A 27,708-nucleotide genomic window follows, 5' to 3' on the forward strand; every position below is an offset into this window, starting at 1 on the left:
ATTCTTTTTCAGGCAGTAAAGTCCTTCTTTGGATTTATTAATACTTCTTAAACTTTTGTACCTAGCTAATGAATGTAGAGGGAATCTTCTCTACTGTAAGCTTCTAACTGTTGAGTACATCTTGTGGCATTTTCTTCCTAGTTTAGCTCCTTTAAAACCATTATGATAAACAAGAGTAGAAGTCATCTTGGGAGGGTTTCATAAGTGTTGATGATACTGATTTTACTATAAGCTACTGGATTTTTTTTTATTTAACACATTGTGAAAACTTCCTGAAATTAGGTTAGTGAAAGTGAATGTGTATAAACCTCAATCTAATTTTTCTTTTTAGAAGGAAACCATTAGAACCTAGCAGTAATACATCAGGCTGGTTTGCTGTCAAGATTCTCTTTTTACTGGTAGTGAAGAGTTGTCATCTGCTTTAATGATAGTGATATAGATCTCATTGCTGCCAGACCACCAGAAGATACCTAGAAGTAAGATTGCAAGGCTTAAAACCAGAATAATTTGGCAAGATTACTCAAGGAAGATGTTTTGTTTAGGGTATTCACTTTTCTGGCTTGAGACACTTTTAGGCAGCTGGGTTTCAGGAAATTTGGGTGGCTGATGGTCTTACGTTGTTGGATAACCAAAATTAGCACCTGTCTTTAAAGAATTACTATTTTTTATTAAAACTTAAAATGGGCATTGTGCCCAAAATCATGCTAGAAGACTGCAAAATCCAAAACAGAACTTGAGACTTTTGCCTGAGCTCCCAAAACTGTTGTGAGATTTAAATGAAAAATATGCAGGGAGGAAATAAACGCCTTAACTGGATGAGTCTTATGACATGTTCTGTGCTGCAACACACAGGCTCAGTGGAGTGAGCTAAGTGGGGATTTCCACCATGAGTAGAACTCCTGCTCCTTGGAGGTGTAATTCAGACTTTTTCATTATCTGATCTCTGGTTTGGTTCATTCTTTCCATGTAGCTGGCTATCTATCATATTTGACGGAGAAATTGCTATGACAAAATGCTAAAAGCTCTTGCTCTAGGCTATTTTTAATCTACTGTAGGTGAAAGATCAGAACACATTTTTGGAAGATTTATGTGTCATACCCTTGTGCAGTGCTGGATAGGATAAATGGGAGCTGACAAACTACAGGACATGAGATTTAAACCATTGACCTCTGACACTGAGTCATCACAACTGTATGTTATCACATTTATGTTGAGGAGTTGAAGGCTTTGCTCTGAGGGAATCTCAGATGCTTAGCAGAGGTATAGAAACACAGAACTTATTAAGTCTGTAAGCTTTATTGTTGGTGATCAGTAGTTAAATCTCCTCTCAGGCCGTTGTGGATTTTAGTGCAGAATATTTGTAAGCAGTCTTTTAAGTCTTTGGGCTGTTTGTGCAGAACAACACATCTCTGTTTCTTGAAGAGGGCGTAGCTACTTAACAAGAGTTGCAGACTCATCGTTTTTTGCTGATCCTTTAATAGTCCAGTCTTTCAAACTGCTTGCCAACTGTAGGATCTCAGTTAACTGCGTCCATTTCTGAAACAAAAGCCCTGATAAAGCGAAAAGACTTTGAGATGCATGAAACACTGTTTTCAAGTCAAGTATATACTTCAGTGTTCTGCTGAACTAAGCCCCAAATTTCTGCAGTGCATCATAATGCAAGAGAATGCTAAGGGGAGGATGGATGCATGCAGCTGCTCCTCTGCTTGTGTGACAGATGTCATCTAAACCACTATCAAGCCTTTTTAGAAAACAGGGAGGAGAGGAATGAAGAGAGGGTAAAGCTGATGGAGTGAAAGATGAGTTAAAAAGTGATGGCTAAAGGGAAGGTCTGAGCTTCCTGCAAGCTGGAGCACAGCTTGTGATGGGCACCAGGCTGGAACCTGTCCCGGGTAGCAGATCACAGTGTTTCCTTGTCTTCAGTGCAGTCTTGAGATTTTTCAGGCATGTGCAGCTGACCAGCTGACCCTCCAGGTTGAGATATAGGCTGTATGCAATATTCAGTACTGTTCGTGGTGTGTGCTTCCTAAATTGTACATCATTATGAGGGGCACATAACCAATTAGTATATGGATTTGTTCTGCATGTGCAAATCTTTTCTTGGGCTGAGGAAGTGTCATACAGAGACTTGGCTGAAGAAAAAAAGAAAGCAGTTTAATCTTAACTTGTAATTGTCATCCTCTGGCTAATGATAAGCAATATTATGGCCTGCATATCAGCTGTAATTAAGCAGTAAGACACAACAAGGTGTGTGTTACAGAGAGATAACAGGGTGCTTGAGAGCCAATGACCTGCAAAGCACATTATCTCCCAGGCACACAAGCCCTACAGAGTCAGTTTGTACATGTGTGGCAGCAAATCCACTGTCCCCTCTTCCCCCGCCTTCATTCTCCTTTTCAAGGTGCAAAAATTGGAGAGGATTTTCATGTTACTCGTTGTGTCATATGATTTTTTTAAAAGCTCCCTTTTTATATTAGTCAACTTCTGCACGTATAATAAGCTAGTAGGAAACATTCTAAGTTCTCGTTCAGTGGACTTCTGGGAAATTAGCATCACTTAAAATGAGGCCCTTCAGTGTTTTGTTAGACAAGTAGGTTTGGAGTACACGGGGAAGGATTCTCACTGATGATCTAAGCACCAAACTGACAGCAACACTTGATTTGCTCCAAGAAAGGTTTCATGTTGTTTTCAAAGAGAGCAGAGGGAGCTTTGAGCTGGAACATAGTGTTAGATGAAACTTGTTTCAAGGTAGAATTGATTTTTGGTTCAAATTAGAGTTTGGAAATGCGAAGCTTGTACTCTTCGTACTAAACATGAAAACCTTTCCTATCAGGCTGCTGTTGCCCATGTAAATGTCCTCAGCAGACTGGTCAAAATATGATGCTGCATGAGCGACTGCATTACACCCAGGGCTGACAGTGTGGCACAAGTGCTAAAAAATTGCACATCAAGAAAATTAAGCAGATTAAAGTGTCCGAGCCCTATTTCTCTGAGGGGAAGAAAGCATGGTTTCTGTTGTGTAGTGTAGGAATCCTAATGCAAACCTTGTGTTGGAAGAAGAAACCCTCGTGAATGAGACCTTACTAATAGTGACAAGAAAATACAGAGTGGGACCAGTTTTGCCCTGTTCAGTCCTATCAGGGGAGAAGGTCTGCCAAAGGAAAGAGAGGTGGTGATAGGGAGAGGCATGTGACCCTTCCTTGTGCGTTTGCCCCTCTGAAGAAGCTTCTGGAAAAAGGGCCAAGTGCAAATGTCTTTGCACCAAATATTAATGGAATATTTGTGGTGCAGGATGGATGTGTATTTATGATTGTAGGCAGATACTGTGGATGTTTAATTTTTGAACAGTCAGATATGTGTTTTGAGGCTTATTCCTTATGTTACTCCTAATTAAACTTTGCTGGGCAAAAAAACTGTTGCTGTTGATCAAATTTTCATTTTGAGCATCATGGACATGGATCTACTCTCCCTTGGTATGGGGCAGCTATGTACAAAATTAAGATAAAATACAGTAGATCAAATTGCTTAATTTTATTCCTGTGTAACAGTCTCTCTCATGCTTATTTACTCGTTTTTTCTCCCTCCAGCCATACAAATTGAATCCCAGATACCAAATTAGAATGTTGCTGTGATCCTTGTAAACAAACTACTAACAATTTAGTCTAGGCGGAGGAAGAAAAACAGCGGTAAGCTGAGGCAAGAAGTGTCTTATCTAATGTCTTTCAGCCAATAATTGCCAGAACAGAATATGTATTTTTTGATTTCCCAACTTTTTGGCAAAGTGACCCATTGAAATGGGTGGATACTCACTTGGCCAGGTGCAGGTTTTCAGCAGTATGGAAGGACAATCTTCTTGTGGCCTGAGTTGTACTATATAGACATCAGAATCAGAGATGGGTTCTTAGGGTTTGAGTGGCACTTAGCCCATCTGGACCCTGCTTTCAGTTGGATGTCCTAGATATTACTGTATTAAGCCTGAGTTCATGTATTTATATTTTTAGTATAAGACCAGAGAGACAAGGCAGAGGCAGCAGAGACAGCTGTCTCTTCCTCAGAGCCCTTCCACTGGGTGAGACTGTTTCTGATTACAGCTGTAGCACTGTAAATGCCTGCTAGATGTCTGGTGATAATCCATTCAAAGCAATTACAAGGCATCCGTCACCAGCAGGGTCTGAGCCACAGGCTTCTTATCTGGGAAAATTGATGGAAGAGAAGGGGGGGAGCGAGGGAAGAAATCAATGCCTTTCACCTATGTTACCTGCCAAATTGAATTAAACAGCATGGGATCCCTGCTTTACACACTGCGAGAGTCAGAGCTTAAAGAATCTGTTTATAGCAAGCTCAGTTCATGGGCAAGGCAGGTGGGGGAGCCACGCTTTACTTCTACTTGCTCGTAATTTTGTGCGCCTCCACTAACATCAGTGGGACCCGTGTGTGCAGAAGGAGCTCAGAACTTATCTACAGAGCCTTGAACCTAACGGCACCAGCTCCAGTTGTGAACCTGGTGCCTGCTGCCAGTCTTAACGTATCGTTCAGTGTTCTTTTTCTTTTTTTGGTGTTGCCGAAGTATCTCATTGCTCACCATATCGCAGTATTTACTTGCAAAGTGTTGTAGAGAGATCAACTATGACATGAATGAAGATACAGTAACTGAATACTTCAGAGGCAGTACTAGTAAAATTCTACTACTTAAAAATGACGTATGTGTTGCATCTCTTGGCAATGCAGTTGCTGCATGGCATGCAATCCAGTACTGAGATCTACTGAAAGTTGCTGGGTCTTGAGTTCAGGGGCAGGTGCAATGCCTACGGAAGCTTTGGGTGTGGGTTGTTTTGTTTGTTTTGTTTTTTAATATGCAGGGAATTATAGCATATTGTGGTGGGTTTTGGTGTTTTGCTTTCATTAGTATATCTACTTCTCGCTTCCCTTATGGGCTGGAAAGGAAAAGGAAAGGAAACTTGACTTCTGCATGTCTGACTGGTTATTTGTTTTGCAAAGCAACGTTGAAATCCAGGAGCTAGGTTTAGGAGTGCTTAACAGTGTTACCCTCTCTAAAATGACACTTCCCCCTGGTAGGCCTGCAATGGACATTGCATTGGCCACCAGTACATCTGTGGAGATGATCGGTAGGTTCTTCCTACTTGATGAATGAACAAATAAGAATGTAGATCCATATAGCAGGGAGGTGGTCACTTGGGATACTACAAAAAAGAATCCATTTGTACCAGTCGAATCAGTTTCATCTGCGGGCTGCATGGCCAACGGCTTTAACATGTTGTATAGTACCTGGTTTTATACTTTGGCCACACAGAGGTGAAGGTTTAATGACGTTTTTTAACAGCTGGCCAATAAAGGAGTTTCTGCAGCTCAAGAATATCTAGTGTTTCAGGTCTTGGAATGTCAGCCATGCTGACAGCATGTGTAGCCACGCTTGTTTCATGAACTCAAAACATCGTGTGGGTAAACTGGGTTTATAAATGTCTGAATGTAAGCTTCATTCCCAAGACAGCGATGATCACTCAAGCTTATGGCCTTTATGGTGTTTACAGAAATGAGCAGATTTTGGAACAAACCTGACCTCCTTTGAAGCAGTTAAACCTCATTTTCCTTTGACCTGTGTAGGTTTCCTCTTGTCCTGCAGGGTTTTTGTCGTAGGGTTCATACACGTGGGAGATACAAGGGTAGTCATTTGGGACAAGTGGTACTTCCACCGGAGGACTAGGATAGCTGGGCTGGAATAGGCTCTGGGGAAGTACTTAAAAGCATGAAATTCTCCAGGTTCCAGATTAAGGAGCTGACTCGGCAGAAAACAAATACAAAGGTAAATTCAAAAAGTTGAGCCAGAAAACCCGCAGATACTGTACAAAACAATTCCACTAAATCAGCTCAGTGCAGAGATCTGTGGAAACTTTTTTCCCTCCCAAATAAAAGCGTGTGGGAATTTGCATTGTAGTCAGGTACACTTAAAGTGCACATAAGCCATCTAATAAAAATTCCACTGGAGTGTACGTCACACAGCTGTGTTTTATTATATTTGTGCTCTCTTCCTCCTGACAGTGCCTTTATAACTGGATTACTCACATATCATCATTAACTCTGACACTCCTGGGTTTTTACTGCTTCCCTGGTTCCTATCATTTCCTGCAAGTTTTATCCCTTCCTCACAGATGTGCCAAGATGTATTTCTTTAATATCTTTTCAGCAAATGAACGTGGGAGCCTGTAAAAAGTACAGTTTGGATACCATGGGCAGTTACAAGGGCTCACATAATTTCTACTGACCCCCCCTACCAAACCCCTGTTTCTGCTACGTGTATGTTCAGTTTTCCCTTTGCCACATCTGTTGGGTATAAATAAGGGGTGCTGCCTGCAGTAACATGGAAAGGATCGAGGTGCAGTGCTGAGCTGTTGTTTAGTCCAAGGTTGGGTATTTTGCAGCCATTTCTTTTAGTTGTGCTCTGTACAGCGTTCTGATTTACTGTGTATACACCACGTGCAAAATGACCAGCTCTAAGAGCTTGTGGGGGGGGGGGGGGGCGTAGGTTTTTGGGTTTGGGTGGCTTGATTTTGTTTTATTTGGTTTCTTTTGTTTCCTGGTGCTGAATAATATAAGCTATTGACTAAGACATGAAATCTCTTTACTTCAGGTCAGGCCTCAGGAAATTTGATTTTTATGTCTGATCTCCAGCAGCCAGTTTGAGCTTGGGTCAGTTCAGCTCACTTTGCTATTGATTTTTCCCCGCCTTGTTCTTTCTTGTTCCAGTTTGAATGAAACTTCTTTGGGGTAGGGACTGTAGCTCGCTCGCATTGGTAGGGAGCTGAGCACAAAGCGGGCTGAGGCCTCTAACAAACTTTAACTCCTGCTTCATGAAACGAAGTTGAACTCCAGGGGTACTCCAGCATACCAAGTCCTGTGAGTCAGGTCTCTGTGGACGTTGCCAGCTTTAGCTGAACCCAGATTTATCAGTTGATCTCAAAGTATTTTTGTTGTGCTGGAGAAGAAGGGAACCCTGGATTTTTGGTTGCAGACTAGGCTGCAGCTCACAGAGCTGTGCTCATTCCCAAGCTGTTCAGATTCCTTGTGGGAGCTTGCCTGAGGTGTCCAACAGATCAGAGCTTTTTGCTTGGGAACACTGAGTTCTGCAGGAGCCCGCAAGCAAGCTTGGCGAGCTCTTGCTTCCATGTTGAATGGGGGTGCTGGCAGGTGGGTCGGGATGTGAAAATAGGGTTACAACCGATTGATTGACCGGTACTGTAAATACCCGTAGGACTTCTTGCAATATAGAAAATATATTGTCATTATAGCAACAACTTGGCAGCCAGTATATGCAAAAGCATTTCCTCCGGTGCTGTTCCCTTCCCACAGCTTACACTGAGAGTGTAGAAAGAGAAAATACTGTGTGATACTCAGTGAATCAGTGCAGTGACAATGTGACTGCCCTTTTGGTTTTGGAGGTACTCCAAAGCGTTCGACTGAGTAGGTTCACATCTGATTCCTAGTGGTTTGGTTCTTATATTAAGGAAACTAAAGTTATTTCGGCAGAATAACTAGAATTTTCAAAACCCAGTTACCTCCTTAATCATAAACACCAGACAGTTTGACTGGTCTTTCTTACCAGTAGTATGTGTTGTTGCACTCGGAGTTCCCTGGTGACAGAGTATGTTTTCAGCCTCTGCTATTAAGTCTTACCAATCTAAACCTGGTTTTATATCTTGTTTCTGCAACAGGAATAGCATGACAAGTCAGTCACTCTGAGAAGTAACACCAGGAGAGGTGGCTTATCTCTTCAATGCAAAGTTGTGCTCTGGACGTAGCCAGGTTCCTCAAATGGTCACAAGTGCTGTGTGACTTAACGTAACACATTAGGCAGTAAGAATTTCTATGGAACGAATCCTCAAAACAGACTAAACAATTCTTCATTAACTCTTTTTTAATCATTGAACGAGCAATGACAAACAATTTGCTTCATTTTCCCATTTTCCCTGTCTGTAATTTGCCCTATATTTTAAAGACCAGTCGTCTTGCTCCGATTCGTCTGTGCAAATGGGCATTTTGGGTGACACATTGATGGAGTTAAGAGGTGGTGATGACCTTTGCATGAACTGCAGCTGCATCTGTAGAGGCATGTTGCCAAAAGAAAGACTATAAAAATCCAGTAAAGGTGAGGGAAATGGAGTAAAAGAAAAGGTTTTAATGAGTGACCATGAGTGTTTCGGATGTCTCAATTTCTTGCTGCCCAGTAAGAAACTCTCTGACAGGCACCTGACTTCATGCCTTTGGAAAATGTGGCTCTTCCCAGTGTGTCCCCAGCTGTCTGTTCAGGCTCACAAACCACACCTGAACACCTCATTTACAATGTCAAAATAAACTGGTTTTTTTGGGTGTGATTTTTGGGTTTATATACCAGCCAGTTAACACAAAAGAATTGATAGTATTTTTGTGTGTCTTTTCAGGTTTTGCCAGAATTTACCTATAGCTCCGTGAGGATCTGTGACAGTCATCTAAAGTATACATCTTTTGTCAGAAAGACTTGCGTTCAGGACAGTGGAGGAGGCAAACGAAAGGTATGTTTGTGGTTTTTTTTCTTTTTATTTTTGTGTTTGTGCTTGTACTCTAGGTCAGTTAACTGAAAGCTCCTAGAATACAGAGGAGCCAGATAAATTTGGGATAGCTGAAAAGGGATAGTCCAAGAATAAGGAAGGTGTCCAATAGGACTGGATAGCTGGATTCATGCGTCAGAGATTTCCATATGTGAGGCCAAGCCCTATTTCCAAGTTAGCCTCAGCTGACTTTAGAAAGAAACTAAAACAAACAAGGTTTACTCGTAAATTCTTTTGAAAACTCTAGAAGTGCTGTGTCCTTCTTACCCGGCTTGGCAGCTGGCACTAACCCAGGGCTGATACAGATGCAGTTCTGTAATGGCAAATGTACAACAGGGGGAAAACAGGGGGAACAGGCATTCTTCTACGAGGAGGGGCTGCTTTTGTTCAAACCACTGGCCTACACCAGTGCTGGTTTAGAGCGAACCTGAAGCCGTTTTTGTGGTCTGGAAAGATTTGTATCTTGTCTTTGTCTTGTTGCATAACGACTGTGAAGTGTTCTTTTATCAGTGTAGGGGTAGTAGGATCTGTATCTATGTGAATTTGAGTTAATTTCCCGATCTGCTGCAGGATGGTAAGTGACCTTTCCTAAGTGAAGGAATTCTACTATGAAGGAAACAAGCTGGTGAATTCTTTAAAGGGCTAGAGTGTGACTCCTGCCCCTTGTGATATGAGAACATCTTCCTTTCTTTAAAGCCATTTTGCTCCAAAGTGAGGTATTTCCAAAGATACTAAAAATTTCAGAGAAAATGTCGATGTGATGTGCTGACAGAAACACAGCTGGTTTTCCTGAAAGTAACTGGCAATCTGGTCGCTTCAGACCTATTTTTTTGTGTACAAAATCTGCGGAACAACATTACGTGAAGTGTGTCACTTACGCATATCAGAAAACTGAAAAGATTTGTCAGCTGTATACTTTTTAACTACAAGAGATAATTGTCAATAGAGGAAAGTTATTTGAACTTTGTTGTTTAATTTTGGAAACCAAACTAATAGTAACAGATGTACAAGTGAAGGGACATGTATGTGGATTGCATATGGGGGCACAAGATCGTTTTACACATGAAGGATATGGACCTGTGTTTAGATTTAAAACCTTCCTGATTCCCCTGGGTACCAACAAAGGGTGAAAACACCTGTTTGCTGCTAGTCATTTGGGGGCAGAAGTTACTAATGCAGTTGTATTCCATTCTTTAAGGCTTTAGACAATGGCAAATGTGCAAGTGTAAGTTGACATCAAGCTGGAGAGCTTTAGTGTGCTCAGCTGGATGCGTGGGTTAGTGTTTGCAGACGCCAGCCTTCATCTCTGATCACTTATGACCACCAGGAATTGAATCTACGTTGGTTCTGAATTGTTGGAACTGTTAATGGGTCAATTCAGACAGAGTTCTTTGTATTCATTCAAATTAATTGTGTTGGAAGACATCACATGCAATGTGTATGAAGTTAATTGACAATGCTTTGTCATTACCTTATTACTATCTTTAATTTTTTCCAAGGTTAAATTTTTTGTTATCAAGCTATTATAGGAACCCTTTGCTCCAAAACCAAATCAGTCCCTCCGATGCTTCCTGAGTTGTAGTGGCTTGTACACATCTCCTTGTTTCTATCAAAGACACAGATCAATTTTTTTTTAATTATTATTATTTTTTTAATTTTCTCCCAATTGGGACCAAGAGGATGAATGATCCATTTGATTCCAAATACTCCTAAGTGTCCATTGAAGTCACAGACCTGCAGGAAGTGGTTTTGGTAACGAACTCTGCTTTCCCAGACAGTTCTGTGCTACCTGTTGGCAGAGGAATTAAGAGTCCAGCACTGGAGAAACCAATGCAGGTGCCAGAAACTCGTGGGCTGTAATTATGCTACAAAATGAGATTTTAGCAAGAGACACCATTTAGGATAGGAACAGGAGGCCCACAGCCGCAAAGAGAGAATCGAAGCCTTACTGTTTCAGCAGTTTTCTTTCGGGCTGTAGGGTTTTAAATCGACAGCTGAAGAGAGACAGAATGGAGGGTCTGATTTTTTTGTGGTGTTTTGAATTTACGTGGAATGGCACTGATGGGCTAATGGTGACCAGGAGTGGGTGCTTTGCTGCAGTTTGGCCCTTGGAAGAAAACTCATTTTTAATCTACAGTCACTCAACACAGTCAGAGGTAGTTCTAGCCAGACCAAGGGCAAGAGGGGCGTTGCTCTAACCCCCCATACAGAATGCAGTGTATACCATCGTTTATCCAAGAGTCCATCATCACACAGAAGGCTTTAGGCTCGGAGCCTGTAGCTCCAGCACCATCGCTCCCATGGCTTCAGTCACACAGCAGATAGCAAGGGTGGCTGGATGGCTTTGGAGGCTTTAATACTCAGGAAAAATGAGCTCACAGCTTTCTGCGTCTGTGCTCACTTTGTCGGGGTCAGGGGGAGAAGGAACAGCTGATAAACGAGTGATATTCTGGGCGAGCTGGAAGGACAGGGTGCAGGGCTGCTGCAGCGAGACAGGCCAGGGATGTGGGACACGTTTCACCTGCTGCAGAGAAAGACTCCCAGCTCAGCCTGGCTTTGCCCACTGTGAATAGCTGGGTGGTAGAAACGGGAAATAAGCTAACCCCTTAGAAAGCAAGGCTGCAAGGAGTCAGAAATACAAAGTAGTTTTGTTTTTTTTTTTTAAGCTGTCCGCTCATTCTCTGGCTTTTCCACTGTTTTACAAGAGTATGTTAAGAAATGTACCAGAGCTGTGGAAATTCTGCAGCCGTTTCTCAGAAAACCATGAGAGAATTACTTTAACATACATTTCCATCTTCTGCTTTTTGCATTTTTCCCCTCTTGTATTTCTTTTTCTCTGACCTGGTACAAACTTTTATGCGCTTGCAATTATCATTGTTCAAAAGAAATTTAACTTCGGCATTAGACTTTCCCCACAAAGCTGTATATGTGTCGTTTCCAATTAAATTCCATTCTCCTTAGAATATTGTCACATGCAGCCCCGAAAGCAATTGTCCGTTTTGATGTTGCCTTAGGGAGCCTCAGCACTAGGCTGGCTGGGAAACTGTGTGAACAAGGTGCTGGTTCAACTCTCGGCCTCAGGTTGTTAGTGCACCTTGGTGCGCTCAAGGTGATAAGGCAGATTTTTTTGGTTTTGGCATGCCAGAAAAGATAAAACATGGCAGGAACCCTCCGATGTCAAAGGGAATTTAGTGCTACCGCTAACCTGTAGACAAAATGGGGTTTGTTGTTCGTGGGGTGCGTGTGTGTAGAGGACAAGCGTGTGGATAAGTGATATGAGCTCAGACCCAGGCATCGGCTTGCAGGCTACAACAGGTTAGCCACTTTATAAACAGGGCTTGGATATACACATATAGTAGTATTAGCATATAATAATCACTTCTCCCGTCATTAGACTTCTGAGGTGGCCCGTGCCATGAGGAGACATCGGACCAACGCCATCCATAAACTGTGTAAGCCCACGCCTGGTTAGCTCAGCCGTCATTACCAGGCTGCGGCAGGCTGAGCCACATCCCCTCTTCTTCAGCCCCTTCTCGAGGCGGCTCGACAGCGTCCCGGCGCCACCGGCACACAACCCCACGTTCAGCCACCAGGGCTCTTTGCCCAGGAACATCTTGTCAGAACATCTGGTTCTTGGAAGAAAATGCAGCTGGCACTGCCTTTCCTTCCCAGCGCTGAAGTAAAGGCGGCGGGTTTTATTATTATTGCCATTACCTCTGCTGGTGCTTTAGCTACGTACACATGTGCAACCTGGGAAATTAAGACGAGGCAAATGACAATTTCAAGCGGTTATGTGTGCGCGTGTGCGTCGCAGAGCTTCTCTAAGCCAGCTGCTGGCAGTGAACTAAAATTAAGAAGTCGTGACTTCCCGAGCAGCGGTACCCAGCGCTTTTTCAGGTAGACACCTGCGTGGTCGCTGAAGTTTGCTGGTGCTCAACAATGAGGCCACAGCTGCCAGTGCAGAAAAGTCAAAAAACGTACCATAGCTATTTATTTTTTTCTGGACAAACAATTTTATTTTAGGTAATGCGTCTATACACTGTACATTCAGTCACTGTGGTATATAAGCATAGCTATTTTCATACATAATCTCATAAAGTCCTTTATTTTACAATATTATCTGCTTCAAGGGGAAGGGATGTGGAAAAGGGGGTGGAAAAGGACTATCAAGGTACACAGCGAAATAGATAAATATGCCAAGCTTTTTTCTTATTTTTTTTTAAATCAGGCATTTATAAACAAGAAAGCATACATTACTTACATAAAAATAGTTCTAGAATAGTAGAGTAAGTCATAATATTGTCATTAGCAGCAGCATAGGAGAGACCAGGATAACAAAAATGTGCTGAAATGCTATTGGCTATTATAAATGTAAAGATTTATTTTTCTTCAATTGAAAAAATGTCATTTCTGTGAGTTCTTTTGATTTAAAAAACAAAACAACAACCAAACCAACACAAAACTTCTCTCTAAAACACATGGACTGATGAGAGTGCAGAATGGAAAGAAAATCAGCCTTTTGGTAATAAAATACTTTACAGTGAAAATAAGGACAAATAAAATGCAAATGATGGAGAAAGGTTAACCCACATTTAAAACTTGCAAAAAGATTTTGTTTTGTTTTTCCTAACAGACAGCAAAGTTTCTTCTCAGTTAAAAACACAACTCATAAAACAAGACAACTACCAGGTAAGAAAGAGTTTTGAAAAAGTAAACACCATATACACTTATAATACAACAGTGTAAAATGAAAAAAAGTATTTACATGTTGAATTTACTTTTAACTTTTTTTTTTTACATTGGCTAGTTCTGTTTGAAAAGCAGAATATTATGTATACTAGTTAGCTGCTCCATAGATATGAATGTTATTGCTGTTGGTTTTTTTTTCCCTTCGTTAAGTCTTCTTTCAGTAATAGAAACAATGAGTAATTAAAGTGAATATACAAGTATTAAGTAATATATTTTTAAGTACAGGGAGAGTCAACAGCCTGTATGAAACACCTCTTCTCCCTTTTAACTTCTTAAAGGAAACTAAAGAGCAGATGAAATGAGAAGATGTGACTTTACAATCCCTACACTCACCAGTCGGAGTGCAAATGGAATGCAGCAGGGACTCAACAGTAAGTCAAAAGAAAAGCAGTTCCATCTGAACGGGCTACCAGGTGTGCTACCAACGTGCTGCAGACACAGAAATTACACACAGAACTCCCTTGCCTTAAACTCCTTCACAACCATATTTTTTTTTTTCCTCTGAAGATTCCCACCATCTTGACGGCCCTCTTCGAAAATTAGTGTCTCTGTGGCCGTCTTCTGACAGTTTTAAAAGAAAGCACGTGCCTGGGAATTCTCAAGTAGAAGTGAATGATATATTTGGCAGAAATATTTTATTGTTAAGACAAAATGTATTTAGGGAAAACAAAATTATTGAAGAGGCTCCTATCCTGTAAACCTCTTGTTGATTAACTGCTGGTGTAGAATGGTTGTTCCCAGACTTTTTGCACCTGATTCAATCTTGCTGATTTAAAACCTTAATTTACATAAGCATTTTTACTAGTAAGTTTTCACTCCCAGAGATCAAAATACTACTGAGTCTTAACCTCAAACATTGTGAGGTTCCTTTGTCAGACATTCTACTTTAAGAATTACCGTAATGCACGGCAGAAGAAACCACTGTTTCATAACAATAGCTGTATCTTCATTTTGGAGAATTGTCTTGCAAATCTTACCCCATTTGCATGGGAAGCATGAGTGATGCTGGTTCTGTGACAAGACTATTTACTGTTCTATTTTTTCCCTTGGAAAAGAATGCGGATTTTGTGAATGTTGGAGGATAAAAGCATCGTAGGCACCGCAGAAATTGTGCCCGTGAATCGGTGTGCTTCCCTAGACACACAAGAAAGAAAAACTAAGTCACACGCTGCAGGTAAGTGGGCGGCTTTTCTGGGGGCAAAGATGGAGCGAGACGGACATGCTGGCATTTTTTGTTGAGTCCTAAGGGGGGAGACACAAAGAGCAGGGGGAGAAACCCAAAGAAACAAACTTGAAGCAGTAAGGCTTCAAAGAAGCTGACAGTGGGGGTGGGAATACATTTGTTCTTTGTGTAATTTCGTAACATGGCAGTAAAGCGTAGCGTATGAGACTCTGAAATGCACAATGATCAACTAAAGCTAAAATGATTTAGTTTCCCTTGAAGAAATAAGTGAATAATACAGATCTGGAAAACATAAGGCTGAGAACATTTTTATGCATACTGCATAACAACATAAACCCTTTACATAAGACAGTAATAATGCCCATTAATGAATATACGTATGGCAGAGATTTTAATTCCATGCATATGATTTAATAATCGCAGAAAAAAACATACAAAGAAGAAAAAAAAACACATTAAAAAAAAAAACAATTTGCTTAAGCATAATCAAAATTCCTTTTGCATTGCACTTTAGAAGAGGAGATCGGCACCCAGGCTCGGTCTCCAGCATCCCAAACACACAAGGGCAAACCCCTGTATAAACGGACAGGTTCGTGTAATTTACTTGGTATAACTGTTTCTTGCTCCCAACAGTTTTACAACATCCCAGTAATTCTACTCCTTTCATATTTCTTCTTTTGTACCTAAAACATATATATGAACTTCTTTGTTAATGCTCACAGTTATTATAATGGTTATTATAATGGTTTCAAGCAAACAGCTCTTGTTTAAAAAAAAATTCTCTCTAATGTACTGTAAGTAAATACTATAATTTTAGGATTGGAAGCCGCTTTCTGTCTACGGGGAAATAATTTTGAAGCTTACATAGCTTGCATTAATGTCCAAAAGCAAATAAAGATTACTGGAAATACGTTTCTTCATTTAGAGTAACTTCTGTGTATGATGATGCATAGGGTTGTCTTTTTTTCCTATTTTTTGTCCTTTTTATTCTTTAAGGTAAAAAAAAAACGTGTCAGCAGTGCCTATATAAGATGCTGAGAGGAAAAATGAGCTGGAAGGCACGTCTGCAGCCCCAGATCAAATTTTCACTTTATGCTGATAAGCTTGAGCGTATAAGAGGTGAGTGTTTGTGGGCGAAAAGAACCTTTCTCTTGTTCAATAAAGCACCAACCTTATTTGTTACGCACTTCGGGAGCATCTCTACTGCTTCCCAACTTCCGTTAGAGACAAAGCCACGCAAAACAGGTTAAAAACTCAACCAGTAGCACACTGGTTTGCCGATTTCGTATTTGGTAGCATTCTAGACCTGCTGAATCCTCACTTTGCATGAAGGTAAATGATGCCGAGGTGTCACAGGGTGGCAAAGGGGGTTGCTGATTTTCACATCTGTTAGGCAGGGTAGGATATAGAATGCTCAACTTGTAAACTTTAGAAATATGGAATAAAATGCAGAGTAAGAATCTGACAAAGTGCAGTTTTAAATAAAATTAAAAAAAAAAAAAAAAAAAAAAAAAAAGGAAAAATAAACACCACCACTACCACAAGTAAGACAGAGTGATGGCATGCTGCATTTTTATTCCGGGGCTGCGGCTTGGATCCCAAAATTAAAGTAATTTCTCTTTTTAAAAACAAAAAAAAATTTTAAAAAGCTGTAGGCTTATTCACAGCAGCAAAAATGTTGGTTTTCTTTTCTGTAGTATCCGATAGTGCAATGTTGCACTCTCCTTGGGCACAGAAATCCTGACTGACAGTTCATAATAAAAGCAGGTGAATACTGAATTTATGGTAAGATGGTGCAACAAAGATGAGTTTTCCAGAAAATTGAAAGCTCTGAAGTAAAGATTTCAGAATGACTTCAAAACGCATAGGTCTTCTGCTTTATTTCTCAACCGACTTAACAGATCATCCATTTCCTCCCTTTTTTCCTTCTTTTCCTAAAGCTGAAGTGCTCTTGGATGAAGTGTCTTTTGAACACATCAATTAATGAAGATGTCTTTAGAAAAGATGGCATGATTTGCAAACACTGTAGTCTGTAAGGCTGGGCTTGTAATTCTAAAGCATATATCTCTTCCAGTCCCCCACCCCCCCTTTACAATCCTGCATCTTCCTTTCTTCTTGTGTTCAGGCCAGGAAATGAAGAGAATTCTTTCTAAGGAAAAAATCAACTTTGAAAAGCACTCTGAAATTCTCATACAACCACATGACGGGATTAAAAGTGTGATGGCTTCCTAGAAGGCTGGAAAACTGGTAATGAAATGGCATCATCACCAGAGGGCTTCTACGTTAAGAATCCCAAAGCCTATAACAAGTCATTAAAAATTGTGCATCGAAGGTTTTCTGTTTTTTTTGTTTTGCTTTTAAAGGTTCATTATAAAAATCTTGTTAATTTTTTAATACCAAGTCTGTGTAATGAATTACTTTAAATAGCTTATAAGAAAAGTTTGTTTTTAAATTCCAAAATGTTCCAACAGGCAGAAGGGCAGCATAAAAACACTGCCGTGCTTGCCGTGTACTCTGATTTTAGTTGGACGGTGCTGCTTGCTTGGAGTTTGCCAGTAGAAAATTTGCTGTGGACTTAAAAGTATTTTGTTTATAAACACTTTGTGTTTTATAGGCACAGTAAGATGTTGTGCTATATGGATTGGAAAAAAAAGAGGCGTAATTCAGTGCTTCTGTTATAGAGAGTAACATTTGCCTTCCAACTAATAAGAATCCATATTCATAGATCTGTGTGCCAAGACACAACTACTCACACATGCACTTACACACGTACCCCACACATCCTCCCTTACTGTGCATATAGGTCATTCTGTGTGTGTGTTAGATGACGTGGTGGTGGTGGTTTAGTTCTCGATGTTGCTCGTTGTGTTGTCACTGCTGGGTTGACTGCTTGATTTAGGCCACAGTTGTTCCTGAAGTTCCTTGACTACTTTTTCCAAGTGTTCTCGAGCCTCCCTTTCATGCATCAGGTCAGCTCGGAGCTGCTCCCTGTCAGCCTCTGCATGCTGAAGCTTAACCTGTAGGTCCTCAATCTAGAGAGAAGCATATCAAGAAACAGAATGAACCATTTTATTATTTTGGCTCCGTTGTGATTCTGCAGACTTCGACGCAGGCTAGTACCTTAGCACAAAGTGAGAAAAGCAAGAAAACCACGGACTTCCAGGCGTCAGACCGGCAAAGTCGAGGTGAGGAAGACATTCCCTTTCCCCTACTTTTTTCCATATGCTACTGTACAATTATGCAAGTGCACTGCAGGCACTGTTTAGCTTTGAAATTCTTAAATATTTCTGGTGGCTTAAGTTCCAGAAAGGAGGGTGAAAAACAGAGTAGTTAAGAGTGCCTTAGTGTGAAATGGAGCTCTGGTCACTGTACTTCTTAAACCATTACTGCTGTTTCTGTAGGCAGCCAGCAATTCAGCAAAGGAAACGACAAGCTAAGGCTGCGCAGGCGATTTACTTTCAGCTCTGTTACAATGTTTATTATTAATAGGAGAACCACAAAGACACGCAGTTGCCTAGGTGAAGGGCCTATGCCTCAGCTATACGTTAATGTCCAACAAAAGCGACTGTGGTATCCGCTTGTGCAAGAACCGTCCTGTCCTTTGTATTATACGCAAGGGACTGTCAGGAGGACAGGGAGGTAGCTGGCAGGGGGACTGTGAACATGGATGTGAGAAAGTCTGGGATGCAGGGAGCCCTCTGAAAGAGCAGAAACTCTCTAAGCAACAGTGAAAATGACCAACGTTTCAGCTCATAAACAAAAAGCTGGACTTCAGAGGGCAGGAGTGGGTCCCACTGGGTCCTAACGTGTACTGACTTTGCACAGAAACGGACTTAACGAAACACACATTGCGGCCAGCCTCTGGAGAGATCGCCTGCTGAGATTGAACAGTCTTTTCCCAACTTACAGCAAGACACGCAGATGGCCTTGGCCTCCCCAAAGGCCCCAGTGCTCAATCTTCCTATTTTTTGCTTACTGATAACAAAGGCAGAGAAAAGTCCCAGTATTCAAGGGTGCGGAAACATTAGAAAAACTGCAGCGGTTTGAAATATGCAACTATAGGATTAGCGGTTTTCAAAGATTGCCATTTAAGAAAGGAAAGGAAAACTTGTACGTTTGGGGCTAAAATGAATGCTAACCCACCAGCCCACCCATATTTGGATCTCAGTATCAAGGTAAGAAAAAAGAAAGGCATAAAGCACACATAGGTTTCAAGCCTCTAATACTTTAAGCTTACACAAAGACACTTACACCCCTGAATTTGTTGTCTTATTTCCTCTCATGCTTGCCTGTTTCTCTTAGACTAAGCCTGCCTAGAGAACTGCGGTTTCGTCTGAAATAATAAGTGATGAACGCAACGTGACAAACTTCCTGTGTGCATTCCAAATTAAAGGTAAAAGGATGTGTAAAGCTTTACTTTAGAACTTCTTATATGACCTAAGAACTTAAGTCATATTGACTGCTGGTAAAATGCAGACTTTGAAGTTACTTAAGGTATTTTTCTATTCAGGGCCGCGCAGAAACCTCTGAGGTACTTGCTGAGTAAAGCAGCTGTCCCAGCCCCCGAGACACCAGCTGCCACGCGGTCTGTTGCCCAAGCACAGCAGTACCGTGGCTGTACCACGTCTGCGGCTTCACCCCTGTCCTCGTGCTGCTGCGCTGCACCCTGCTGCTGCGACAGCAAGCCTAACTTAGGTACCACAGGACACCCCCGCTGATCCTGCGAATGTGCCATGAGTGTCTTTTCTAAAGACAAACTTGCAGAATATTCAGCTAATTGAATTCTTTTGAGGTGATTTTGTATCAGGAAACCTTATTTATTGCCTTCCAAGGAAGAAACGTATTAGGAGACTGAAACTCCACGTTGTCAAAAGCTTTCATGCATGTCAAAGGTGAGGGAGGGGACACCTGCAGGTGTGCAGAGCTGTTGCGTATGGATGGCGTTTCCTTTTACCTGCACTTGCTGCTGCCTTGCTTTTTTGTGCCCGAGTGGAAGTGAACTGCTGGCAACGCCCAGAGCAGCAGGTCTCAATCTGGTTGTTTAGTCTGGACACCTCTTATCAGTGAGACATCCTGTGATGCTAGAGAGGAAGCCCACATCATTTCCTGCTTCTGGTCTCCTGGTTAGACATGTCTCATAGTGGTATGAGTGGACCACTCCCCTTCCCGTTATTGAGAGCCTGGGGTTAGAAGAATGTCTGACTGCTCTTGCCCTTTCTTTTCCTCTGCCCCCCCACCCCTTAAAGTGACCGCCCCAAATATCTGCAGTTTGCGCTTTAGGTGTGCCACCACCTTCATGGAGCATGTGTGTCTAACGACATCTGTGACAAAAAAAGCGGCTACAGTAACCGTGGTCTAGAGGAGTTTCCTTCACGTTAACTCAGCTACGTTTTAACACACAAACTAATCCTGCAAGTGTACGACACCTGTGTGGTTGCATGGTAAGTGATAAGTCTCTGCCATGGGAGTTTAAACTTTGGCAAGCGTGCCCCATTTTTCCAAGACCACCTGTTGCCAACACTTGCTGCACCCTGCCTTTTATTCCTGCATTTCTCAGCCTGGCTTTTAGCTTGGGAAGCAGTGATGGAGACAGTGGTTTGGCAGAGGAATGTTTAGGTGGGAGCAGGTCAGTGCACAGCTACAGGGGAGGCAGCTGTGGCAAGGAAAGGCATTGAGCTTTAAGGAGAGGGGCTGTTTGGGAGTCCCCCTCCATGGAGGGGGGAGTTGAGGGGGTTAACAGTGGGTGTGGGACCATGCCCTTTCATAGGAAAGGCATTACTGGGCAGCTGGGATTGTTTTACTGGAGGAAGGGGAAGGCAGGGCATGCAATGGATTCCTCTTCAGGGCTGTTTCTCATGGAAATCCAGGAGGCCGCCATCCTGCTCTCAGCTCAGCACATTACACAGGATCACTTCAGGGGGCTTGGAACAGTGGGTGGCCTTGCATGCTGCATGCCATGTGCCCCGCCACACCAAGATGCAACAAGGTGGCTTAAGGGTGTGCAGCCTCAGCTCTTAGTTCACTTGGCTTTGGGTGGTTTAAAGAAACTTCAAAATCCTTTTTTACAAGAGAATCTGATGCAGAGAGGGTGGGGAGGGAATTTTAGGACGAAAGCTTAGAGCATACATGTAGCTTGTAACAACATGTTCCTGCATTCCTAGAGCTTTCCCTGAGATCAAACTGGAAGGCTTTTCTCAGGCTTGACAGTTTGGTGCTCTTAGGCTTTACAGCTGTAAACAGCGCTTCCCCCCCAGCACTGTGGTGTGCTTATGGACGGGCCTTGGCCCCTTCTCTAGTCCTGAAGAGGTCCTGGAGGTCCAGGCTGATCTTCAAGGGAAAACACTAGCAGAGAAAGTGGCTCTGCCCAATATTTACAGTTCTGAAATGGATCCCTATGCATTGGCGGTGCCAACAGAGTATTTGTGGAACTGAAATAATGTCTAGCGTTTGTCTTCTCTGTAAATGGTCATTTTGAGCTGACAAATGTGCAGAGTTCTTGGCAGAACTGTGGGACTGACGGGGCGGTGGGAGCGCAGGCAGGTTGGTAACACCTTGCGTTAGGGCTGGGGTGGCCAACTGGCATCACAGGGCAGGGGCACTACACAGACAGGAGCTGGACTTGGATCAAATTCGACAAAACAAGGCCCCTGGCACTGGAGGGTGGACAGACACCTGACCTAACCCCGAGCACTGAGCACCACAGCGGTAGGAAGCTTGCTTCCCTGACAGCTTTCAGTGTTTGGGTCTTACCTGGGCTGAGTACTTGGCCCGGAGCCTGCCTGCTTCACAGCCCTTGTCGCACACCCGGATCTGCCTGGCTTGTTCCAGTTCCCTCTTCAGTCGTATCCGAGACTCATTGGCTTCCTTCATTTTCTTCTCATTCTCGGCTCTCAGACGTTCGATCTCTTTCCTTAAGTTGCGCTTCGCCTCTGTTGCTTCTCTCAGTTTCTCCTTCTTAGCCACTCTTAGGAACTCCAGCTCCTAGGATACAGAAGCAGTTAACTTGTGAGAACTGGGGAGCAGAGACTAGATTACACCAAGGAAACAGAACTGTAAAGGAAGCGATCCAGCTGGAATTCCCACCTTCTGCTGGTTATGACCAAGAAGGCTCACATCTAAACCTCATCCTGAACTTTGTACAAGCTCTTCTCCTTTAAATCAACATGTACGTTCAAGATACCCTGAATTCTTGGATAATAAAAAGCTATATGCTACAGCCGCGTTTTGCTTTGTCAAGCAAAATAGCTGTGACCATCTGTGACTGAATAAAGATGAACTGCAGTTGGAGAGAGCTACTAGCAATGTGCTCCACACTAGCTCAAAGTTTTAAACCAACCAACTGCAATGCCTGCACCGTAACGGAAGACGCTGCATATACACCATGTTATGACAAATGCCATTTGCAAATGCCCTTTGTGTACAGCAAAGCCGAACAAGGAACTTTCCTGCTCGCTGAAGAAATCAGTAAGGGGTTCCATTTTATCAAGCCTCCCCCCAAAAAACACTTAAGGCAAGTATGACAAAAGACAAATTGTGTATCTTCTTTCTAACTCTAGGCAATTTTGTTTTGCTACAGGTAACTGGTGTGTCGCATCTAAGTCTCTTGGCAACCAGCCAACAGACTGCTCTGTCACAGTGTCTGGAAAACTCCAGGCTAAAACCTTAAGCTAAATCGAAGGCGTGCTTCGCTCTGGGAACGGCCACTCTCACTGTCCAGGTTCTTAATAGGAGCCACCACCCTGAGATCTCATAGCCCAGAGAGAGCCGTTGGCTGATGTGATAACGACAAGGAACCTAAAGGTACAAAGGAAGAATCTCCTAAGTTGTTAAGAAGCTGTTGTTAGAAAGACATGTTCCCCATAAGCACAAAACTGTGGCTCACTGAAGGTCTGTCTCCTAAATGGTTAAATGAGAAACTAAAGTTGGACTTTTCCCCCCCCCAGAAGCAGCACTTCCTCTGTCAGCGTCAAACCCTCACAGCAAAGAGTTTCTGTTAATAACACTGCAGCCGGGTCATGGGAAATGCGCTCTCTTGACAATCTCACTTCCCAGCCAGGCCATTGTTAGCTCAGCCTTGCCTCTGGGCGCCTGCACACATGCACCTTCTCTGTGTGTGGAACTGGAAACCCGCAGCTGCGCCAGTGGAAAAATGACGGCCAGGTACCCTGTTCCCTCTCTCTCTGCCACGTTGCTTGATGGAATGCCTCCACACTCCATTCTGCTTCAACTACTTCATGTGATTCCTGCTTTACGTTAAGTATGCACTGCGTATTTAGTGTAGGTATTTAAAAATTAACTTTGAATATGTACGGCTTGTAAATATTGTAAATACATAAAACAAGACACACATTTACTGAAACACAAAGGAAAGAAATTATTTGCCAAAGGTGCCAGTTGCAAAGACAGCTCTCAGCCTCCCTTCTCCGGGCCCTGGACCTGCAGCTAGTGTGGAACGAGCCACCTGCACCCGAGAGGTACACGGCACAGAGAGTGCCTCGCTATACTGCACCTCCTGCAGCCATTTGAGCTGGCAAACTTTTCTTAAAACTTTAATTGCCATCCTATTTATGCACTTGATACAATCTCTCTCTCACCTCCTCCTGCCTGCTAGTAGGAGTCAACTACTGGGGCTTTGGGTGTTTTTAAACTGAGCGGTCATACTGGACACAAATCACACCTGTGAGCTCTGTCCTTTCCCCAAAGAAACAAAATGCCTTGTGCCAGCTAACACAACTTGTATACCTGCTTTCGAGCAACAGCACAAGTCCTGCTTTTCCATCTCCCACGCTGGATGAACCAAGGCCTTTCTTTTACAGTCAGCACCCCAGCTGCAGCTAACGGATTGCACTTCTAGCTCCACATACAATATTCAGAGGACATGCAAATCTTCTACATCGGCTCTAGCTTTCATTTCTACGTACTACTTTTGTTCACCCGCTGTTCTGTCCAGCCACTGCGGTCTGCAGAGAAGTACTGGCCGTTAGCAGCCTTTGTCTGACCGCTCTGTCTTTGGTACGACCACTGTATCAAGCCCTTCCAGAAACAAGGAGCTTCTCCACTGAAGGAAGCAAGAACGATTCAGTGACGCGTGGCTAACGGAGTGCCTAACAAAGCGCTGGGGTTCAGCTCTTCACCAGAGCTTCTGCAAGTGCCTCTGCGTCCCAGGAATGCCCTCCCTCAGCTAGGCAACGGCAGGATTTCCACAGGTCTTTTAAAACTGCAGATAAAGCCTCCTAAGGGACAGACGAGTTTCTAGTTCAGCAAAATGAAAACAAAAAGTCGGTGCTGGACTTTTTCAGATTTTTTTCAGTATTGAAGAGATGTTGATTTCGGTAACCATGGATTTATACCCCAAGGCAAAAACAGGTGGCGAGCTTAAAAATGTCAGAACGGTTCCTGTACGCTTTGGTTTCCCGGCTGAATTTACAAACAGTACCCCAGTCAAGGCTGTTACTATTTGGGAAAGATGAGGCAATTCTTTTTTACATGAGACTACCTAATGGTTTCTACCTGGAAAAGTATTTGCAGACAGCGGTAGAGAAGGCGGTTTTGCAACATTACCTGGTGTAGACTGCGTTTCGCTTGCAAGGCAGCATTTAGCTTCTCTTCCTGCTTCACTCTCATTTTAACAACTTCATGGAGGAATTTTTCTTTGGCTTCTTTTGTATCTAGGCCACTGTCCAGGGCCTGCCTTAGGTGCTCCAGCTCAGCTTCCAACCCGCTGCTGTGAGAGTCAGAATGTGGTGCAACCTCATATGAACTGTTGACTGTGACTGGGGCTTGCATCCCAGGTGAGCTCATGTCCTTTGCAGAGCTGGATGAAGTAAAGGATGGGGACGAGAGCGAGGACAAGGAGGAGGTGACTGAAAAATAGAAACATCGAAGATTAATAAAATAGTGTCTAAAACTAATGTAGCTCAAAATATAGAGGCCCTTTTGTACAGAGGAGATAATACTCAATGAAAAAAAAACCAAACCAAAAGAAAGAAAATACTTGTTTTATACTTTGATACTTGAAATATAATGAAAATGCAAACCTGACAGACTGAAGGGACCAACTTACTATTTGCTTGAATTGGGACTTTGGAATTTATGTCACAAACAGTGTTCTCTCTGTGAGTGTGAAGAAACAGATTTCTTCAGGGAAACCTACGTGATCCTGCTCTTTTCAGTGGGTAAAATTTCTTCTTTTTGCATGACCTGCCTGCACTGAGTAAGGACTGAACACACTGAAGGCAGCGGCAGAATTACCTAAGTGACATTAATAAGGTGATGCCAGTGTCCTCATCTCTCACGAGCAGCCCAAGACCACAATACTGTTGAAGAGCATCCTGGCTCCTGATCTCTGCCTTCGGAATTCAGCTCTGCAGATGCGGCACTGAAACTGCATGGCCGTATTCTTTGTCTGACACAAAATTCCACGCTTGCACACACGTGTGCTCTGGAAGTTGTGCAGGCTATTTGTGTGCATCCCACAAAGGCTTTTATGGAAGGCTCTTGATAAGATAGCAAACCACCAGTTTTTATGTGACCACCACCTACATTCTGTCCTCTGCACAACGCTTACCTACGTCAATACAAAAATCCAGGTTAGTCGGAACCTGCAGTTCAGGTGCTGCTTTTTTGCTGATGCATGTTCCTCTCCCAGGAAAACACCCCCCCAGCTTATGGGCCATTCTTCATTTTTTTTGGTATTTTGACATCGCATTGAGGTATTAGACTTCCAGAATTACACTTAAACACAACCCCGGTCAAACAGCTAACTCCGGCGGATTGCTGAGGAAAATCCAGCACAAATAAAACAAAATAAAAGCAGATAAAACTGTCACTTACATTCTTCCCTGGTTTCTACTTCAATTTCTGCTTCTGATTCCTTATCCTCTTCAGTGGCAGTAACAGTGGCTGTGACAGCGGCTGCTGCCTCTGGGATTGCTGTGTTCTCTGCAGCAAGTTTTCTTTTCCGTGGCTGGACAGTGCTGCTCAGTGGCTCGCTGCTCCGTGATACTACCGTGGCACAGGGTGGGTTGCTCACAATTTTCTGTTGGGCTGGAGGTGCAAGTGCCACATTGGGGGCCACAGCATTCTCAAAGCTTTTGTAGGAGTAAAAACTGTTTTGGAGAGGGGGAAGCAAAAGGAAGGAGAAAACAGTCATATTCCTGGCTTTACAATGCTTCCCAATCCATGTGTTACACTGAAACTGCGAGACACTTACTGGAATGACAGGGAAGTTCCATTGATTTACACCAGCTAAGAATCTGCCTATGTATCTGCTTACTGTTTAGCACTCATTTAAACACGGGGATGATTTATACAGCTAATCTCCACCCAGTTCAGAAGGGATCATGTTCCAAGTGCCAGATATTCTACGAGCACCAAAGAGATGAGATCTTCCAGAGTCTAAAAATTATAAAGATCTTCACGCATTACTATTTTACTTAACTGCACACTTTTACTTCTGTCTATCCACAAATGTTTTGTAAACTTGGAAACGGCACTACCTTAAGAAAGGCCACAGAATGCAAAAACCAGATTCTTGTGTATCTTTAATTTTTTGACACAGCATGCATCTGGGTGCACAGATGGAAAACCAGTTAAAAAACCCAACAAACTATGTTAAAGGACAGTAATACTGTAATGTCAAATACATAGAATTTTGCAAAAAACACAGCAAAGACTGTCTTTGCAACTTCCATTCAGCATCTACTACATGATGTTTCTTCAGTTATGTAGTAAAATTTCTCCTGAACCTGTTCAAGGTGGGTTTTTTTCCCCCACAAGACTTCAATTGGCCACATTTCTCACAGGGATAGCAAGGACATGCTCTTCCACCAGTATAGCCCTTCTCTCCCTACCTCATTTAACAGCCTGTTTAAAAGCAAGGATATGCTGGGAGGTTTCTTTTCCTTCCTTTTTTTTTTTTTCTAATGTCAATCCCCCCAGCTTCTAAGAAACTTGTTCATTAAGGCAGCAAAATATGTTCTCCATAACACTCCCTAAAAACACCTGGCCACGTTAGTCAAACCTTCCAAAGGAATCATTACCCTTAGGCAGAAACCTGGCAAAAAGGTTTTTCAGACCAAACAGTTCCAGTCTGGCGGAGGAACGTCTAATTGCCCTGACACTTTCTGAGCTGTGACACCAGCAGTCCCACCTCTTACAGGTGGAGACTCATTCTCGTACCAGTTTAATTATGTTGCTATCCAAGCACAGAACCTGGCCTAAAGCATCAGCATTCTGATGGGTGTTAGAAGCTGAGGAGCCTTCCGCAGGCTCTCCTGCCCCGTGTGCGCTGCCGTTACCTGCCAGGACCACAGGCATCGGGAGGCTCCAGGGTAGCCTGCGCTGTCCAACCAGCCCTTCATCTTCCTGTGCTACTGGCAACAGGAGGGAGCACCCGGCTGTGCTGGCCACACTGACCCGCCGGTGTGACAGAGCTGCTGCAGTTACCAGTGCCAGTTGCCTGGAAATAGCCGGCCAGTCCCTGAGCACCTGCCCTGGGAGAGTAACTCAGTCTTCCTTTAAACAGTGAAGCTCGAGAACTTCTTATGACTCTACCCCAAAATGATCATAAGTTCACAGAAGCAGCCTTCATTTCAGACTTTTATGGCACATTTCACCTAAGAAAACCTATTTAATGATTCAATATTTCATTTTATCAATACTTTTTTTTTATTTCTCTTGTGCAAATTAAAGCATCGTAGCTGCAAATGCTTTTTGGTCTAGTACTAGTGGACCGACTGAGTTACAAAGCCATCAGTTGACAGTGCAAGACAACAAACATAAAGCAAATAAAGCAACACCCGCTGTCAAACGAACCTCCGCAGCTGCTGACCCCACTCCCCCTTCAGCTTGTGCCCCCTTACCTGTCTCGGATCAATGCGGGAAGATGGGTTGAGAGCTCTTTCTCATTTGCCGATACAGCAGGGGACCAGGGCCGGAAAGCTGAGAGACGCTGACGGGGATGGACACAGCCAATACTCTGGGAAGGAGGGGAAAGAAAAACGAGTAAATACAAACAATCTTTTAAACGATAAATCAAAATGGAGTGCATCAGAGCGGTGATGCTTTTCAGTATGCATTCTGTGATCTCTGAAACCACCACCCCCGGCTAGGACCTACCTACTTAGTAGATTCCACTAGAAGAGGGGGACTGCACTAATGCAAAACCTCCCATGT

General features: G+C 42.9%; 1 protein-coding gene and 1 long non-coding RNA gene across 10 annotated transcripts in view; one reads left to right on the top strand and one right to left on the bottom strand.

The window, feature by feature from the left end:
• LOC130147083 (uncharacterized) overlaps positions 1 to 24,087 on the top strand; it is a 189,602-nt gene extending 165,515 nt beyond the window's left edge. For 7 of the 9 annotated variants that reach the window (XR_008821102.1, XR_008821104.1, XR_008821107.1 and 4 more), the window contains 6 exons: positions 8,454 to 8,564; positions 13,234 to 13,289; positions 13,628 to 13,720; positions 14,405 to 14,523; positions 15,529 to 15,651; positions 16,658 to 16,779. This is a non-coding gene — a long non-coding RNA (uncharacterized LOC130147083). Of the gene's footprint in view, positions 1 to 8,453; positions 8,565 to 13,233; positions 13,290 to 13,627; positions 13,721 to 14,404; positions 14,524 to 15,046; positions 15,124 to 15,528; positions 15,652 to 16,657; positions 16,780 to 17,568; positions 17,718 to 18,834; positions 19,974 to 22,108 lie in introns of those variants that run through there. The other 2 variants (XR_008821103.1, XR_008821106.1) reach the window with 2 other exon arrangements.
• Positions 16,038 to 27,708, bottom strand: part of SKI (SKI proto-oncogene) — a 117,564-nt gene continuing 105,893 nt past the window's right edge. The window contains exons 4-8 of the mRNA XM_056333863.1: positions 27,396 to 27,511; positions 25,366 to 25,640; positions 24,094 to 24,395; positions 21,283 to 21,513; positions 16,038 to 17,564 (exon numbers count right to left, since the gene is read on the bottom strand). Of these exons, the coding sequence (XP_056189838.1) occupies positions 17,376 to 17,564; positions 21,283 to 21,513; positions 24,094 to 24,395; positions 25,366 to 25,640; positions 27,396 to 27,511 (1,113 nt within the window). The 3' untranslated portion in view covers positions 16,038 to 17,375. The remainder of the gene's footprint in view (positions 17,565 to 21,282; positions 21,514 to 24,093; positions 24,396 to 25,365; positions 25,641 to 27,395; positions 27,512 to 27,708) is intronic.

The sequence above is a fragment of the Falco biarmicus genome, chromosome 3, assembly GCF_023638135.1.
Source record: "Falco biarmicus isolate bFalBia1 chromosome 3, bFalBia1.pri, whole genome shotgun sequence".
NCBI lineage: Eukaryota > Metazoa > Chordata > Aves > Falconiformes > Falconidae > Falco > Falco biarmicus.